The 19,370-nt window shown below is 45.1% G+C and overlaps 1 protein-coding gene across 1 annotated transcript; it reads right to left on the bottom strand.

Moving 5' to 3' along the window:
* Nucleotides 1-564: 564 nt before the first annotated feature.
* On the bottom strand, nt 565-18,861 carry LOC111158305 (D-aspartate oxidase). Its single transcript, XM_022520258.1, has 4 exons — nt 18,690-18,861; nt 15,648-15,756; nt 11,548-11,724; nt 565-1,730 (listed from the first exon to the last, which is right to left on the bottom strand). The coding sequence occupies exons 1-4, from the start codon at nt 18,859-18,861 to the stop codon at nt 1,169-1,171; spliced, it is 1,020 nt and encodes a 339-aa protein (XP_022375966.1). The 3' UTR covers nt 565-1,168.
* Nucleotides 18,862-19,370: the final 509 nt, after the last annotated feature.

Genomic DNA, 19,370 nt, shown 5'->3' with positions numbered 1-19,370 from the left:
CCCTCCTGAGCATTCACGATACACAGGAAAGAATAACTCTGAGTAAACCTGAGTCAGGAAACCAGGTTAGATCAATTTATTTCAGTGATTCCCAAACTCATTTTTACCATAACACATTTCTCCCTCATTCCCGGTAGGTTTTTTGTTTTGTTTTAACAACTTGCAGAAAACTCTTTGGATATATTGCATTCGGAATGACTGTTCCATCCTAATCAGCAAATTAGCTCTTTGGCTGCACCTGCTTGCTACTCAATCTTCAAAGACGCGTAGGCAAAGTCAATCACGCTACAAGCGAGTGCCTGTGGTAATGGAGAGTACCGCCCTTAGGGGACTGACCCCAGACAGTTACTGAGTTGACGCCCTGTCCATAGGCAACTTCATCCCTGTCTTCTTCTTTTTTTTTTTTAAGATTTTATTTATTTATTTGACAGAGAGAGAGATTACAAGTAGGCAGAGAGGCAGAGTGAGAGGGGGAAGCAGGCTCCCTTCTGAGCGGAGAGCCTGATGCGGGGCTTGATCCCAGGACCCTGAGATCATGACCCGAGCCGAAGGCAGAGGCTTAACCCACTGAGCCACCCAGCGCCCCCATCCCTGTCTTCTAACCACCATAACCAGCTGAGGGGAGGAAGAGGTTGCCACTAGTACTTGGAGGAATCATGCTTTGTTTTCTGTTAAGTGTAATAAGCCTGTGTTGCGTGATCACCGTGTATTTTATTTAAAGGGATTATAATGCTCCCCTGAGCACAGCCCGCAAACATGGGCAGCTCCGTAACTAACAGTGAGTTAAGTGTTTTCCATACATCATCTCTCGCTGTGGATTTATTAGCCAAAAGATGTCAAAATCCTTATCGTTCCCAGCATCCATGTAAATTAGCGCAGAGCTTTGAACACTGGATCTAGAAGAAATCTTACTCTCCCACAAGTATTTTTAACAAAAATAGTTTTGTGCCCTATGTCATTAGTACTGGACTTCAGCCTAGTTCTGCATCGGTCCTAGATTAGGTTAGAACTAGTCCTAAGGCTACTAGGGCTTCATATTGCATCATTTCTCATTTTGAAAAGAAGGATACCACTAACTAAACTTCCATGCAATGGAGAAGTTAGTGGAATCAGTTGTGCTGCTTAGATCGTATTTTGATCATAGTCTCCGGGGCCATTTGCATGTGACCTACAGCTTTGACTTGGGGCTCCTGAGGGCTCGGACACACTCGCCCACCAGCCTGGCGGCCTCCAGAGCAGTGCCCCAGTGCACGGAGATGCCCCCGCTCCCGTGGCCGTAGTGGTGGACCACGGGCAGCCTCCTACCATCCTGGGCGAGGAGCTCTGTCTGCAGCCGCAAGCCTGGCCGGAAGGGCCTTAAGCCCACCTTCTCCCTGATGTCGCAGGCTCCACGGAGGGATGGCTCAAGAGTACAACAACGGGAAAAAATATCTCTGCTAATTTCTGCATCTGGGGACAGATTCCAGTCTCCTTTCTGCCTCGTTCCTCCCAGGATTACGTTGGCTATGCCAGGATAAATATATGTCAGCCCATTCCCATCCCGGATGAAATGCTTCACCCAGGGAGCCTGAACTCTGAGTACTTGGCCCCGCACGGGGAATAGCTTCGAGTCTCCTGCTAGCTGTCTGCTTCCAAGGCCTGAGCAGTTGATCACGATGTCAAAGGATGGATGGAGCTCCCACAGGTCTCCTATTCGTCGGGTGAGTATCGGGACCCCACTTCCTTTTAACCTGGGAAGAATGAGAGAGACTGTTAGGGAAGGCTCAGTGGCTTCCTGTGCAAGCCCTCATGGGAAATGACGGACAAGACCACCGTGGCCAGGGTCCGAGCGGGCCAAATTCTAGCCATCAGCTGCCCCGCATCCTTGGAAACTAGAGATTCCTAAACTGGAAGCTAAATGGAAACCTGTTTCAAAGATTCAAAACAAAAGAAATGTCTTGTCCTTTCGGTGTTTTATAAAGTTCCTATATCATACTAGCTACTCAATAAACACTAAATCAATTTGTATTTTAAATCCCCTAACCTTTCTTTTTATGCCCTCTATTTAGAACCTAAATTTGAAGCCTGAGACATGTTGTCTTGTGTTGTGAACTCGTGCATGTTCCTTTGCATTGTTCTGATCTCCCTAACTAGATGTTTGGAACAGGAGTCACACCCCCCATTTTATGTCTACCACAGGAATGTTTGCATGAGACAAATGCAAAGTATTTGCAGCTGATAGACTGACAGTTGCTGTTGATAACGATATTTTGGACCAAGTACATCCATAACAAAAAGAAATGGCTGGGGGCACCTGGGTGGCTCAGTAGGTTGGGTGTGGGATTCCTGGTTTCCACTGGGGTTGTGACCTCAGGGTCCTGGGATTGAGCCCCACCCACCCCCATAGCTGCTATGCTACTCTAAAATGCAGTCAGGGTTTGCCTGCTCCCCACACCCATCTATCACTCACATTCAATGGTTTAATAGCCTGTAAGAATGACATTTGGTCTTCAGAAAATGTTTTACATTGATTATTATTTGAACATTATCTTGGTTTTGCTTTTAACAGATTGTGGATTCCACATGTTGCTAGTTAACACTGTGCTCTGGGTTCCAACTCTTCTAATTAAAACTCAGAGTTATTCTCCTAATTCAGAGAAATAAAAGAATTTTACCAGCCTGAGGACTTGACTGAACTGAACTTGTTTCCTCAACTGTCACCTAAGGATAAGAATGTTGTAAGTCGGGGCGCCTGGGTGGCTCAGTGGGTTAAGCCTCTGTCTTCGGCTCAGGACATGATCCCAGGGTCCTGGGATCGAGCCCCACATCGGGCTCTCTGCTCAGCAGGGAGCCTGCTTCCTCCTCTCTCTCTCTCTGCCTGTCTCTCTGCCTACTTGTGTTCTCTGTCTGTCAAATAAATAAAATCTTTAAAAAAAAAAAAAGGAATGTTGTAAGTCCACAGGGTTTTTGTAAAGATTATGCATGAATTCAACAAATGCAAATGTCCTTCTCAAGGGTCCCCCACTGGTTGCTACGGATGGAAGTCCACTCTCTCCCTGGAGACTACTGAAATCATCAAAGCGACTGGAAACACCCCCTCATCCCCCAGCACCCCCTTCTTCCCCCATAGCAGGCTTGGGGTGCTGAGTGCCTCCCTGGCCTTGACCCCAGGAGGGAACTTACTGAATGTGCCAGGGACCTGTCATCCTTGCACTGTTGCAATACAACCTCGTGTGATGCTCCTTCACTCTTGTTATCCCACGGGCAACGTGTCGGTGGGCAGCAGGATGTAGGAGGAAACCATACCGGAAGCTGCATGTTGGTTGACCAAGCACTTGTACAACCATATGAAGTAGTTATTTTATTCGGAGGGTTTTGAATGACATGGTTGGGGGTATAAGCTTGGTGACTTTCCCCATAAGGTTTCCTGCAACTGAGCAAGACCTCATTCTAGACAGGGAGAATGCGTTGTCCCAACCTCCCCTGAGGAAATGTGGGGACGGGAAACTCAAGAAGTTGAGTTCACTAAATAGCACCAGACCAGTGTCTCCTGGTCATCACGTTAAAACCCAAGAGTGCCCATTTTCACCAAGCCTAAAAGTCAGCCCTCTGAAAGACCATGTCAGCCTGATGCATAAAATTGGGGTGTGTGTGGGGGGGTGTTCAGCAAGAGGGAAATTGAGCAGGTGTGGCCCTGAGAGGGATGGAGTTCCACGAAGCACTTCTTCATACATACATACACACACACACACACACACACACACACACACACTCCACATCCCAGAAGCAAAGGGGAGTCCCCTCATCCTCTCCCTTCTCATAGGACTAGAGGCATCCCTGTACCCCAACTCCCATCACACAGCACAGACTAAGCCATGTAAGAGAGGAATAATCCTGGGCAGCATGAAATAAGGAGGTGAGTGGGGTGCCTGGGTGTCTCAGTCCATTGGGCGTCTGCCTTTGGATCAGGTCATGATCCCTGGGTCTTGAGATTGAGCCCTGCTTTGGGCTCCCTGCTTAGTGGGAAGCCTGCTTCTCTCTCTCCCTCTGCCTGCCACTCTGCCTACTTGTACTCTTTCTCTCTCTCTCTCTGTCAAATAAATAAAATCTAAAAAAAAAACAAAAAAAAAAGAGTAAAAAAAAAAAAAAGAAATAGGGAGGTGGGGGTTCAGTGTGGAGACCCCCTGGGGGAAAGGGGGCACAGCGAAAGACAGGGCTCTGTGAGCTCTAGTAGGAGGGACGAGGCTGCTTTGACACTGAGTGTGGCTATACCTAAAATAGCTTATAATACTTAGATTTTAAATATACATATATACATTTACATATATATATGCATATTTTGCATGTGGTAAATAATTTGTATTCAGAAGGTCAATGGTGATATTTTCAAAATATATCCACAAATTCTTTGAACGCTTCCAGGGTGAAGCCTAATTCCCCTCCCCTTGAATGTTGGCTGAACCTAGTCACTTGCTTCTAATGAATGTATATATCATATATACACACAGACACATATATATACATAGATATAAATATATAAAACAAATATATATATTTGTTTTTGCAGCATATGATATATGATCCTGGATTTTCTTTTGCTATAACATATATTATTGGGACAATTGGCAAAATCTGAATAAGGTCTGTAGAATTCAGAAATGTACCCATGTTAATTTAATGCCCTAATTCTGACCTTAGTTATGTAAGAGAATAGCCTTGGGTTTAAGAAATACATATTCAGTATTTGGGGGGCAATAGGGCATCACATCTGCAGCTTACTCTCAAATGGTTCAGAAAAAAAGACATATATTTGGAGAGAAAAGGATAAAGCAAATATGGTAAGTTTAAGAGTTGGGAAATCTGGATGAAGAATACATGGGATTTCTTGCATTTTATATAAAGTCTAATTTTGTTCTGGCAACATGATCTCATCTGATGGCCATATTCCTCAGTCATTTCCTATTTGCATATTCTAATAAATCTAATGCATATTCTAATAAAATCAACTGCTTTCTATTTCCCACTTCTCAAAATATCCATCCCTGCTCTGACCACTCCATGAACTTGTATTCAAGTTCATTGAACGTCTCTCAGTTCCTTTCAGGGGCACAGCGTTCTCTGGTTCCTTGTGTGGATGAGGCTCAGGGTTTCTATGGGCTGGGTGGTCCTGGAGGGGAGCCCCTGGGCACCCCGAGTCAGACCAGTGGGTGGAGTTTCAAGGAACAGATCACCCGTGGAGCTGCCTTGGGATAGCTACTGAAGCCCCAGGGGGAACCTCTAAGGCTACAACAGAGTCAATCTGTCATGTTCCTGATGTACGATCCATATTTCTGTCCAACTCCTAAGGGAGCCATATGAGTTTTGGGGGTTTTTTTGGTTTTGTTTTGTTTTTTTGTTTTTTTGAGGCACTGCTGTGAGTGAGGCCACATGGGAGAACAGAAGCTATAGGAGATGGGAGACAGAGAAAGTAACTGTGAGGCATTGTTGTACCAGTGGAAAGGAAATACAGAGAGCAGCTTAGTATGATCAGTGCTCTGGTCAGTGCAGACCTTATCAGGACCACAATATAAAGCATGGCTTCTGAAAGAAAGCAATGCACCGAACTTACAGGGTCCCTAGCACAGAAATGAGGCATCCAGCTTTCCGGATGTTGTCACAGGCAGGATGATTCTGATCCAGCCAGGATGATATATTTAGGTAGGATGTCTGGCAAAGAGACAGGCTCGGTTGACTTACTGCCTCTATGATTCATTTCCTGGACGGCGCAAGTGAAAAGCAGCAGAATATGACTCCACCGGCTGAGGATATAAAACATGATCCGGGCTGATTAAACCTCTGAGGGGTTTTTGTTCTTTTTCTTGTTCTGGTTATCGTTGGGCATCACTTTTTTTTTTTTTTTTTTCTTTTTTGAGAGGGAGATGATCCCTTCAGTTCTTTGAAAAAAGCTAAAGATCTCAATTGTGGTTAAAAACATTTTGGGGGGGTCTTTTCTGGAAGTTTATATTATTTCAGAAGGTTAGAGCTGAGGTTGGAGACATTTTTGTGTGGCTTGCTGAATGAAAAGCCTGTTTTTGAGTCAGAACACTGTAGGCTGAACACTCACATTGTGTGGAAGGGGTGTAGGAGGCAACACAACAGACCCTGGGTGTGAGGAACAAGCAAAGATTGTGTGGCTTCCCAGCTGGGTTTGCCCTGGTGAAGAGCAGGTGCAGCCCACAGAGTGAGCCCCATGGGTCCCACCCCCTCAGGACAATGCCACTCTGCCTCTCACTTGGCTTGAAATCCTTGCCTGATAGGCTTGCCTTGGGCATGGAGGAGTCCCTGCCCTACAAAGCCTCCCTTAGGAGGAGAGGAGACATGTGGCTCTCTTCCTCTTCCATGTTGGCTTTCCCGCCAGATGTCAGGCCCTGAGGGAAGAGAAGAAGACAGCTAATGTCCACAGAGAGGAGGCCCTGTATGCTGTCTGTGTAGACGTTGCTTGGGTGGTGGGCAGGGAGTAGGAGGAAGAGGAAGGTATCAGGGGCACAAGACAGTGCTGAAAAGATGGAAGGGGGGTTGGTGGGACAAGGGTGTGTGTACTCTCTGTCTGAAGCACCCATGTCCCAGCCCACTATCATGGCGGATATGTATATCAAACAAACGGACTGACGAAGACTTCCCCAGGACTCAAGGGTGGGGAAAGAGCAGCCACTCAGGCCTCTTCTCCCTAACTCTGTCACCTAAAAACAGACAGGAAGCAGTGTGCTCCAAGGCATGAACCCTAGCTGACTGGTCATCAGGCCAATGGCACTGCTGTCAGGAGGTGGTTCCCACAGGCACAAAGTACCACTTGACTCCAGGTTATTTTAAGTAGACTGAAATGCTGATAGCAGGCTTCCGGCTAATGAGAAAGTAGCAGGATTTCCCCCAAGTCTTCATCCCACAGTTAGAGATTAGTCCTGAAAATAAGGTTATTTTGGAAATAAGGGGCCTGTTTTCCATAAGGTGATACTTTAGAAGCAGGTAGAACAAATCATTCAGGTAATATTTGTTTCCATAGGAAAGTGGTTGGGGGTGGCTCCCAGAGCTGACATTTATTCTTAGCCAGAGTGGGAGGGCAGCTGGGATAGGGGCCACACTGGGGATTGGCCTTCCCTCACTGTCAGCCTGGGGGTGCCCCTCCCCCACGGAGGGGGAAGCTTCCCACCGCCCAGGGCAGCCCCAGGCCAACTGGGAGGCTTAGGAAGACTCCCCAGAGAAGAGACACATATACTGTGGGTGATGCTGGCTTCCCTGCCCTGGCCCCCTCCCATAGCAATGTCACCTGTTCAGGTAGCCCGGGCCCTCATGCTTCCTCTGCCCCCCAAAACTCCTCATCTTCCAAGGGCCTTATTGACTATTCATCTCTTAAAACAAAATGAAGCATTGTGCCCTCTCTTCCAGGAAGAATTTCTGTTTAGGTTTTCTGTCTAGACTTTATATCCAATGCTTCATTGAAATGTTAGGAGAAACTACACGGACATGCACACACACACATACACATAAACACACGTGATTACCATAAGCTCAAGACTCTTTCTAGGACTTGGTACTTACCCTGGCTAATCTGAGCTGTGCCTCCCTTCCACTGGGCCTCTTAGAAGACCCCACTCTGGATCTTCTCCAGCTGTGCATGAGAAATTAGAATGTGGGGCCAAGGGACGGACCCAGCGAGAGCCCCCCTCCTTCACATCCAGTCCATGAGCTGGGAACCCACGATCCCCATATTTTCCCCCTACTTCCAGGGCCTGCATCGTCTTCCTCTGAGAGGCAGATCATGTCACTTCATGCACCCTTGCCCAAGGGGTAGCCAAAGGACGGCTATTGGGGCAAAGTGAGCTTGAAAATATGGACTAGGGTGTCTCCTGGCATGCACCTAGTGTCCCCTGCCACCATGTTACTGTGCAGCACTCCTGAGAATCCAAGATGGCTATATGTAAACTTGACCTTTGGGTGGTTGCACATTAGTTGTTAAAATAAAGGGATAAATGATATTTTATTTAATGGTTTGTTAGCTTGATTTGGAACATTTAAATACGTACACATACCGTATGGGCTTCTATATGTATTCTTGTCCCAGGCTGGATGTGGTAGAGGAAGGTCGATGTTGGGTGTGTTCTCTACATTCCAAAATCACAACAGAAGGAAACTCCGGGGTAAAAAGGGAAGTAGAAGGGAGACAGAGTAAAGGCAGTTTATTTCTGCATTGAATATATAAATTTAAAATGTAGCATTGCATCAGGTTGGTTTTAAGGAAAAGATGGAAAGAAATATTCATGAAAAGAAATCATTTTTCTTCTCAAAATTGGAGTGTGTGGAATGCTGTTGTGCCCGAAAGTAAGAAAGTGCTAAAGAGAGAGAGAGAGATGCAGAAATGTCAAAAAGACATAAGAGCTGCTTGAAGGGGCTCTCACTGGCCAAATCTTGGGCCATTTGAACATCAAAATAAATAATAAGAGTAATAGATTATAATTCATTGAATAAAATAGGAATCCCCGAGCCCATACTGACATAAATAAGTAACTGAATAAATATAGGGGGGAAAAGTTTTTCCTTATAGGAGAAAGCAAACTAAATGTGGAAGGAGTTGGAAATTTATCACTTGGCAGGGCACCTGGGGTGGCTCAGTCCGTTAGGCCTCTGACTCTTGGTTTCATTCAGCTCAGGTCATGATCCCATGGGTCGTGAGATCAAGCCCTGCATCCAGGGAGCCTGCTTAAGATTCTTTCCCCTTCCCTCTCCACACCCCCCTGCTTTCCCCTCTAGTTCCTCCTGCCTCGAGTAAATAAATGAAATCTTTTAAAAAATGAAATGATCACTTGGCAAACATTATAGTAGTGATCAAGTCAAGAATCATGAGTGAGAGCTAAAGCTAGTATGCACAAGTATGATGAGGAGAAAGGTACTTACAACCTCAGGTGTACCTTGACAAAGCACTTAGTAATCACAAAGGGAAAATGTAGTGACTTCACACTGGAGATAACTGGCAGGCCAGGTGATCAGAGTTAACGTCCCCAGAAGGGAACAGACCGACACCATTTGCTTCCTAATATGACCTGCTAAGGAGTCAACATTCCTTCTGTGGGGCTCCACCAAAAACATATAATCTCAATTTGATCATGAAGAAATCTCTGACAAACCCCAAGTGAGAGGGGTTTAAAATCCAGCTGGTTTGGTTTGTACTCTTCAAAGTTATAAAGGTCACAAGGGACAGAGATAGACTACAGACTGAAGAGACATGACAAGTAAATGTAAGTGTGGCCATGGATTGGATTGGAGACCAGGTGTCTCTATATAAACGACCTTACTGGGTCCTTCTGGGGGCAACGTATGAATGAGGTCCATAGATTACAGTATCAACATAAATATCTAGATTTTTATCATAGTACTGTTTATGTAAGAATATCCTTGTTCCTACACAGCAATATTTAGAAATCATGGGGTATCACGTGTGCAATGCACTCTTAAATGGTTCTGGGAAAAACACATGTGTGTGTGTGTGTGTGTGTGTGTGTGTATGTCTGTGTGTGTGTATTATATATCTGCGTATAGATATGCATGAGAGAGTGAAAATGACAAAGAAACTGTTAGGAGTCTGGGCAAAGGGTTGTATGAGTTCATCCACTTCCTTTATCTCTATGTCCTTTACCATCCCTGACCCCCTGCCATTTCCACACAGAGAAGCCAGCCCTTGCCAGTCTCTGTGCTGGGGAACCAACACTCTGAGGGACTCTCCCTTCCCTGCTTCTGCCTGATCTGCTGAAGACCACAGGGATCCAGTCAGGTTTTCTATTGACCTTCCTGAACATGGAGAAAAGAAGTCCAGGATCAGGGAGCCAAACAACAGACACGGGTGTAATCATGAAACTTCAGCTCCAAATTATAAAACTCTCTAATGACACCTCACTTCTTAGACTCAATGTTTTATATACGTTCTTCCATTTTTTTATCATAATCAAACAAAATTATGTACCATAATGACAGTAAAGCTCTGCCTCTTGTGGCATGCCCAATAATTTCCCCTTTATCTGAATGTGATTAAGATAAAGTAGATGATACCTTCAAATCAAATCACTGGCATTAACACTTCCAATTTTCTATTTCCAGTCATTTTTGTAATATAAAGACAAAAATGAAATCTGTACAACAATGTCACAGAGGGAAAGATGGTGATGTTGCTGAAACTTGACTGTTGACCGATGGGCAACTTGATCACGTGATGGCCCAAAATGTTCATTTATTGGCTGATGGCATGCAAACATGGTTTAAAGCCCAGTGAACAAGGCATGAAAGGGTGGGTTTAATGAAAACTGGAACTTACAAAGGAAAATGTCCCATATAAATTGCTAATAGGTAAAAATGAGAAGAGCACTTATAAAGCTGCAAAAATGTACTGTGATGCTGACATGAGGCTGACAGGTTCCCTCCTCTGTGCTCCCAACCTACCCTCAAAATCTGTACACCCTTTACCATGTGAGTTACTATAATTGTTAATTAATATGTATAAACACACATGGGTACCCACACACACACATACATGCATACCATCACCCCCGTCAGACTCTGAATTCCTTAAGAGAAGTGATCATATTTTATCCTTTTTTTTTTTTTTTGGAATGGCTTCTAACACAGTGCCAGGTTCAGACACAGATGTTGAACACAAAATTGTGGGATTCATGAATGTGGGAATCAATTATCCTATAGACCACACCTGGGACCAGATCATCGTTGCCACTGCTTATCTTGAGTCATTTTTCCAACGTTTACACAATAATTTACCTTGTCCCTACTTATCTACCATATATACAGATTTGGGGACTGAAAAGGCCAATGTTTCACAACCCTCGATACACTTACAATTTCCAGACTAAACTAAGGGCGATTTATTGATGCGTCTCAAATAATGAAGCTCTTGATGTATTTCCTAAGTGGCATCAGGAAGTCCTGAAAACCAAGCCAAAATGCAAGTTCAAGGTATTCTGGACTGAACTTGGTAAGGAAGCAATTACCTAATCTAGATAAGATAAGACCTCTCAGGGGTAGAGGTCTTAATTATGACAGAGAGAATAAGAGAGTGATTTTCTTCATCACTAATGAGAACAAAAATTTCAAAAACAATTTATAATAAGCTTAAGATTCTCCATCTAAAGAACTGAAGCAAATCATCTAATTCTATAGCCGGAAGCTACTCTCCAAATGTTTCCATTTTACAAATGAGGAAATCTCAGATGCTGTGTCAGTGAGTGGGTTTTACTTACTGGTGGGCGGGGGATCAAATAAATCATACAGCCTGAAGAAGAATCAGGCACCATGAGCTAGAAGAAGATGAATGTGTTACTAGCAGTGTAGTGTCCCTTACTGCTCGTGATGCACACACCGTCTTCGGATTGTTTGACCCAGCCCCAGCCATTGTGAGCAACGAACAGGACACATGGCAGAAGAACTCTGGGGGCCCAACAGGGAATTTTTCCTCTCTATTGTATGAGAAGCTATGAAATTATTTATGGCTAGGACAGATAAAGGAAGCAGCAAGGAGCCATTTCAACTGACCTCTTCTCCAACCACGGGAGGTAAGTAGGGCTTTCACATTTCAGAGTCGTGAAAGCGTGACCGAACACATGTTGGGGGAATTTCTTCAGTTCAGCCTCGGTCATCTTTCGAAACCCCAGAACCACATCAGCCCAGAATGGCACTTCCTCCGTAGGAATGCTCCGAAATATTTGCCAACTGAAACACATAAGTGGAAAAATTTCCTGAAATTTTGTGAAATATGTTTCCCGTGAACCCCCACATGACATTCTCTAAAGCATTTTAAAAAACACACTTCCTGGGGCACCTGGGTGGTTCAGTCAGCTCTGGTCATGATCCCAGGGTCCTGGGATCGAGCCCCGCATCGGGCTCCCTGCTCAGCAGGGAGTCTGTTTCTCCTTCTACCCCTCTCCCCTGCTTGTGCTCTCTCTCAAATAAATAAACAAAATATTTAAAAATAAATACATAAATATAAAAACATACTTCCTATCCCCCTAAAAAGAAAACGATCTACTCTTCCATTCTCTTGGGTTCGGATAATTTAGCAGTTATGTTTGAAATGTTCATGACTAGGGGGGAATAAGATGTTTGAAAAGTTGTGTTTTAAAAATTGGACTTAACTCTTTTTTTCTAAAAAGCTCCTCTCAGACTTTCTTCATTGACTTGTGACTATGCACTTTTGAGGAAAGGTTTTGGTGTCTTGTAGTACATTTTACGTAAGTTGCAAGCGTCCATCAGAAGCTTAAAGGTTGCCCTCCATTCCGAACAAAATATCTAAATTGGAGCGAGCCATGATTGGTGAACGGGAGGATGAGTGTGAATTATGGGGTAAGTTGTGGGTCATCCCCTCATGCTGAGTCGTCAGGAGGAGCCCGGTTACCGTCGGGCCACCAGCACTACCAGGGTGGATGAGGCTGGAATGATACTGGTTGTTAACAAGCTGGCAAGAACGCTACTAAGAGCTGCTAGGCATGTGTTTGGATTTGCAAGTCTTGGGTTGTTTTCATCAATAGATATAAGGGTTGTAAATCATGGCTACTCTAAAATAGCAAGGAAAATCACTTGAGTGCTGTACATAGTTCCTCATGATGTGGTCATTCACACGTCAGAATTAATACATCTCTAAGTAGTTCATTCAAAGGGGCGCCCGGGGAAGGTGTGAACACTGTTTGCTGCAGGGCTCCATGCTGGGCCTTCTTGCTGTCTCATTCTGCACACTCTCCCTCGGCTAGATGGCCCCTTCATATCTTCACCATCATCTACACGCCAGACGCTCAGGGGGCTACAGCTCCAGCCCTCTCTTCTCTCCTGAGCTCCACAACCAGACCAAGACCCATGTTGACTTTCTCTCTCCCCCCATCCACATGCCATCAACTGCCAAGTCTCAAGTCCCATCAACTCTCTTTCTCAGCGTTTCTCAAATCCATCTATTCTCTGTCCCCATGGTCAACACCTAAAGGGTTGTACCACCGTCTCTCTCTCCACACATCTGTTCTCCATACTACAGGTGGGATAGTTTTCACACATAAACATGATAAACATTTCAATGTGTAAAATCTCAATGGCTTCCCATTACCCTGGTGGTTTTTCAGTCCCTTCAACACACCACAGTTGTCCTAGACTCAGGTCTATGTGAATGCTGTTCCTTCTACCTGGAATGACGCCCCTTGTGATCCTGACCCTGTCTCTGCCCCGCTCCCTTCACTTCTGCAGTGTCACCAGACTAACCTACACTCATCCAGATGGTCTCTGTTGAAACATCACTCTGTTCCAGGTGGCTTCTCAAACTTCCCAGAGCAAGTTTATTCTCCAGTGATACACTTCCATAGTACCCTATATTCTTCCCTTGGTAACTTGGGTCTTATTTGCAATTAGTTAGACTTAGGACAGACCATAAGCTATAGGAGGGCAGGACTGTGTCTTTTTTTTCTCAATAATTCATTCAACATACATTTATTGAGCGTTTACTATACGCCAAGCAGTGTGTATTAAATGGCTCCTTATTCTGTCACTAATACCAAAGAGAGTGCCTATACTGGTGAATGCTGAAGAAATTGTTTTGAAGAAATACATAGATGAATAATGAACAAGGCTACACACTTATGCTAAAGATGCTCCGGACATTTGTGCCCTTATCTTCACTTGACTGATTCAAATCTTTATTTTTTTATTATTTTCTTTTTTTAGATAAGCAAGTGGGACAAGAATCACTCATGTGAGAGAAATAAATAACTCTCTTTTAGACCAGGTAGATGTACATTCTTCTTAATACCGTCGATGGTGGCAAAATCTCAGTCTTGAAAGGACGCTTGAATTTTAGACGCAACTGTTTTCAAAAATTACTTAGAGACAAAGTTTGTGAGTAAAATATGGTCACATGGGTTTTGGACAAAAACAAATTGTGGCCATAAATCAAGGAGAACAATTTTTCTATGTGATTCATCAGCTGGATTTGGAGTTACAGTATCAATTCATCTTCAGGAGATCGAAAAGAAGTAAAAGTTGCTGCTTGTGTAGACTGTGGGAAATCAGGGACATCAACACCAGTCATGATGGTGAGGGAGGGCAAGAAGAGGAAAAGGGTAGAAATCTGCCTGAAGCGGGTGTGTTCACTGGCAGAAAATGTCAGCGACAGCCTGATCACAAAGTAGGAGAGAGGGCAGGCTTTTCTAAATTTCACAAAAGATGCAGCGGTTTTGAGAACTTAGTAAAAAGCAAGCATCCCTCTACTCTTCAGGAAGCTATGGGGTATTACTGTGTTATCACAAAGGACATCACAGATGACATATGTGTTATGTCATAAATTAAAGACATAAATTAGAAGTGAAAGAATGGTTAGTGATCTCTTTTTAAGAAGCTATAGCAAGATATTATCATACTCTAGGTGCTAATCCACACTAGTAATGCCAAGTAGGACTTTAAGTTGTTCATTTAATTATGCATATCTCCTGAATTATGCATATCCTGAAGATATTGAGAATCAAATAGAGGGGCACCTGGATGGCTCAGTCAGTTAAGTGTCCGACTCTCGGTTTCAGCTCAGGTCATGATCTCAGGGTCATGAGATCAAGTCCTGCATCTGGCTCCACGTTGGGTGTGGAGGCTGCTTAAGATTCTCTCTCTCACACTCTCTCTCTGCCCCTCCCCAACCCACCCAACACTGTTCATGCACTCTCTCTCTCTAAAAAAATAAATAAATAAAATAGAAATGTCCTAACCATTTCAAAAATATGCCTCCTAAATGCCACTTTAAAATATTGTGGGTAACTTTAGTTACCCCCAATATATCCTTTTTTGGGACATCTCATTCTCCAATATCACACCTGTTGGCTTTCCATCAGCCACATGATCCCCACATAGCCCAAGTTCAGTATTTACTTGCTATAAGTTTGGTTTTTGTTTTTTCTTAAGATTTTATTTATTTATTTGACAGAGAGAGACACAGCGAGAGGGAGAACACAGCAGAGGGAGTGGGAGAGTGAGAAGCAGGCTCCCTGCAGAGCAGGGAGCCCGATGTGAGACTCGATCCCAGGACTCTGGGATCATGACCTGAGCCAAAGGCAGATGCCCAATGACTGAGCCACCCAGGCACCCAAGTTTTTTTAGACATATTTGCAAATCACTGCATAATCCCTGAGGAAACCCAAAGTAGTATTCATGACAAGAAACTGTAACGGTTGTTTAAAAGTCTAATACTATAAGTGGCCTGGGTGGCTCAGTTGGTTAGGCGACCAACTCTTGATTTCAGCTCTGGGGCATGGGATCAGGTCTGGCATTCAACTCTGTGCTCAGTGCAGAGTCTACTTGGGATCCTCTCTCTCCTTTTGCCTCTGTCCCTCCCCCTGCTCAGTCACTCACCCTCTCTCACTCTAAAAATAAATTTTAAAAATCTATTTTTTAGAAGTCTAATACTATATATACTAATATATAATATATGATTAATGTACTAATAACTTGTCTTTCTTGAGTTCTTGGGAGTAAAGCCTAGAATGTTCTTCAAAATCCTCCCACATCCAGTTCAGCCCTCCACTCAGTAGATGCTCAGCAATATTTCATGATGAATCCTCAAGTCCGCTAAGATCATTCTAAATTCTAAAATAACTCCAGATTTCCTCTCTTACCCAGATACCAGGTGAACACCAGCATCTTCAGCTTCTGCAGAATTGGCAATTGCAAAGAGGTGGTCAAAGGTCTCTCTAAACCACTGCTTCTGCTTGGTAATGGGTGTGTCTGTAATAATGGGGGAAAGCAAAGCAGAACAGAAAGGAAGTGGTGATGATGACCATGCTTCCAACTAGCCCCTTCCTAGACACTGGGAGAAAATACAGAGGCAGGGAGGAACATTTAGATAAGGCACCACATTGGGGTAGAGAATCCATCAGCAACCAGAGTATCAAATGTTGACACCAGCTATTGACTCCTGTTCATGTAAAGATTAATCATCAGAGGGTAAATTGGCCGATCAGAACAAAATCTGACATAGAAGCCATCTGGAAGGTAGTCTTTGGCCCTAGATATATTCCAGACCTTGAGAGGTCCATAGCCAATCTGCAGAAGTTAGTTCAGGCTGAGGGAGGTATACCCAGATGGCCACACAGTTGAGACAATAGAAGAACCTAGAACCTCTTTCCTGGGGTCTGAAAACATGGTGGGTAGTAAGGGAAAAATCTGTGGGGCCCAAGGCAACCAGAACAGAGAACAGACTACACATCGATCAGAAGCCCAGGGTCCTTATACTCTGATGCAAGGAGACAAGGTCAGCATTATGGAGCTGAGCGCCTCAGGAAGGACTTGCTGCAGCCCCGTCCTAGGCTGCCATTGCCTCCATCCCCCTCCACTCCCTGGAATCACGTGATAGCTTAGGGTAGCGTTCCCCAGGTCAGTAGGGCATGCAGGGAGCACACGAGGCACCACCTCTCTGGCAGAGTCCTGGGGATCAGTGCTCCCTGTCAGCCAGGCATCGTCCCTGCCAGAACACAAGAGACTGGACCCAGATCCTAACAGAGAAGAAATAAGGGTCATGGTTCAAGCCCCCAAATAATAGGGTCCAGTGTAGGCATAGAGAGCGAGCACAATCTGGGGGTGCTGAGAAATCCAAACGGGGTGAAGAATTGGGACATCTGATCCCTAGGGAAGGTTATGAGGGAGAATCCAAGGTCAGGGTAGGGACTGGAGAACAATAATCCTGAGGGGCCGCTATGGCAGGAGCCACAGGGGAGGCTAGGGAACTGAGGCAGAGAGGACACTGGATAGGCTCTGCTTGGAGAGATGTCCCTAGAGTTCACGGTAGAGATGAAAAAACCTGCAGAGACATCCTACTCCCCCAAAGTCCCCAGGTCAATGCGGCCATTCCAGGTAGCAGAGTTTTATAACAATTCTCTTGTCAGAGTGCCAATAAATATGTCTTTAATAGTAGATCTATGCCATCGTCTTTAAACACAGCCCATGTGAACTCAACACGGTCTTCCAAAGTGGCAGCCTGGGCCACTGGCTTGGAAATAAGAGAAGAATCATAAGCTGTAAAAAGAGCTAAACTAGGCCTTGCACAGATTATACCCCAACCGTCCAAGCCGGTGTCTGGGGCTGTATTGAAACGCATCTCCTTGATTCCATTTCAAACCTTAACAACAAAACAGTGGCTGCACCTCACATGCTGTAGGAGTCATCCCCAAAGAATGGCCGATTCCAGTTCAGCGGCGGACAGCACAGGCCAGCCTGGTGATCTAAGTCACGTTCAAGGGCTGGTAAGAGAAAACTGTAGCTGGTGCAGTGGTAATAATGGCGATCGTTGCTACAGCACTTCCGGGCGCTGTTCTAACCGCTTTCCATGTAGGAAGTCATTAATCCCTCAGCAACCCCGTAGGACCAATGTGGTTCCCAGATGGAACTGACATTTCTAAGCACAGAAGTATCGCTGGGGCTGGTCTGAAAGAAGCACAAAGAGAAGACTGAGGTCCTTATCCGGAAGCACCAGGGAGAAGCGCCCTCTGATCCAGGGGCCCCCAACCACCCAGCCAAGGGGTAAGCTCGGGCCTCCACGGCCTGCATGGACTCTTAGATGAGCCTCCTCTACCGATGATTCCAGACTCCCATTCAGCCTTCTGACCGCTCCCCCAGGCCTGGTGCAAGCCAAGGAGCTCCAGGACAAGAACTCTGGTGACAGGAAAGGTGCTCAGAAAGTGTGAACTCTCATTCTGCAAAACGCTCCAGGTTCCTGAGCATATTCCCATGCACGTGTAACACTGATTTTACAAAAAATAAATAAATAAAAGCTAAAATTAAAGGGGGGCGTGGGGTAGAAATGAGGAAGTGGAGATGGTGAGTATAAACGTCATTGGCTGCAAAATGATTTTGGTTTTTATTTAATGCTGTTTCCCTTCTCCTTCTATTTCATGTGGAGAATACAGAATGGAAAGGATATGTGAATGTGTTTTTAAAAAATCAAGGCATCTGTAGGCCTGAATACATACAACGGACTGTTTGTATACTGGCTCAGAAGCGAGGGTAGTTTTAGGGGCAGTGTTCCTTCTCTCACTGTCTCTCTGTCAAATAAATAAATTGAAGAAGAGGAAGAGGAACAAGAACTGGGGATAGTTTTAGTCCCATTACAAATAAGCCTTGGAGTTACCAGTTGTGGTAGTCATGAGTGCTCTTCTCCAAATACTTCTGGCTGGCTACTTCCTGGGAGCCTTAGAGAATTGGACTTCCTGGCCACCGTCAGAGAGGTGGGAGCAGGTGACTAGTGCTGGCCCATGACCTATCATCAGAAGGGATGAAAGTTGCTTCCTGTCCAGAGCCTTTCATTGCTAGGGTGAGACCCTGCCCCCCCGCAAAACTGCCTCCCCCCGGACACAGGTTCTGACGACATCCAAGACAGCAGCTACCCAGCCACTTAGGTCCCGAGGTGATGAGCAGAGCCCTTGTTGATGCTCAGTAGACACAGTTTGAGCCAGAGACGAAGCTTTGTTTTTTAAGCTGCTAAGACTTGGAGGTTATGTTTGTCCTGCAGTGTAACTCAAAAATTCCTAACAGAGGAACCAATAAGATGTTAAAATTTAGCATTATAGGGACATGCACATCCAGCTGTTCTTGTCCACAGAATTCCACTCAGAGCCTCCTAATGTCAATCATATCTGACAGAGGAGCTAAAATCCCTCTCTTACCTGCATAGACATGAGGGATAAGCATGCCGGCTGCCACATCGCTCGTGGTATCAGGAGAGAACTTGTCTGATATGACTGTAATGGAGCATCCCGGGACCAGCTTGGAAACGCACAGGGCGGTAGAGAGCCCCACCACGCCTGCCCCCACAACTGCGATCCGTACTGGGTCCATGGGCCTGGGAGGAGAGAGTGTGAGCTAGAAACCTTGGTTAAGTGTTCTTCCATCCAGTACAAAGCCTGGCCCTGATGACTCCTTCCTTAGGTCCACAGTTTCTCCAAATAAGGTCTTTCCCATCAGCAGTTCTCATGGGATAAAGAGAGCCCCCCATAAACTCTTTTTCTGGTAGATGTTGGAGTATTGGGCAACAAGGTCTCGATGGAGTTTTAGACATCAGCCTGAAGTTGCCTTTAGAGCACACTACAGGTAAATGGGTTTGCATCTGGGGGGAGATTTCTACTCCTTCGGCTCCCTTCCTAAGCCACTTTTCCTGTGGGCGCAGCCTAGGAAAGGCTGGTCAGGTTTGCAAGGTAGACAAGAGGAGCGGAGATACCTTCTCTACCCCCAGAAACCTCCTGAGGAGTGGCCACTGAGAGGACAGGACCCATGGGGCAAATTTAGAACTCAGCTCTTTACAAACTGGTTTTTAGTTACGATGACAAGACAAAAGTCTGAACAACTGA

Source organism: Enhydra lutris, unplaced genomic scaffold (genome assembly GCF_002288905.1).
Source record: "Enhydra lutris kenyoni isolate GAN:26980312 unplaced genomic scaffold, ASM228890v2 scaffoldscaffold58, whole genome shotgun sequence".
Taxonomy (NCBI): domain Eukaryota; kingdom Metazoa; phylum Chordata; class Mammalia; order Carnivora; family Mustelidae; genus Enhydra; species Enhydra lutris.
The sequence above is the reverse complement of the archived record's forward strand: the minus strand, read 5'-3'. Positions and strand labels throughout refer to the sequence as shown.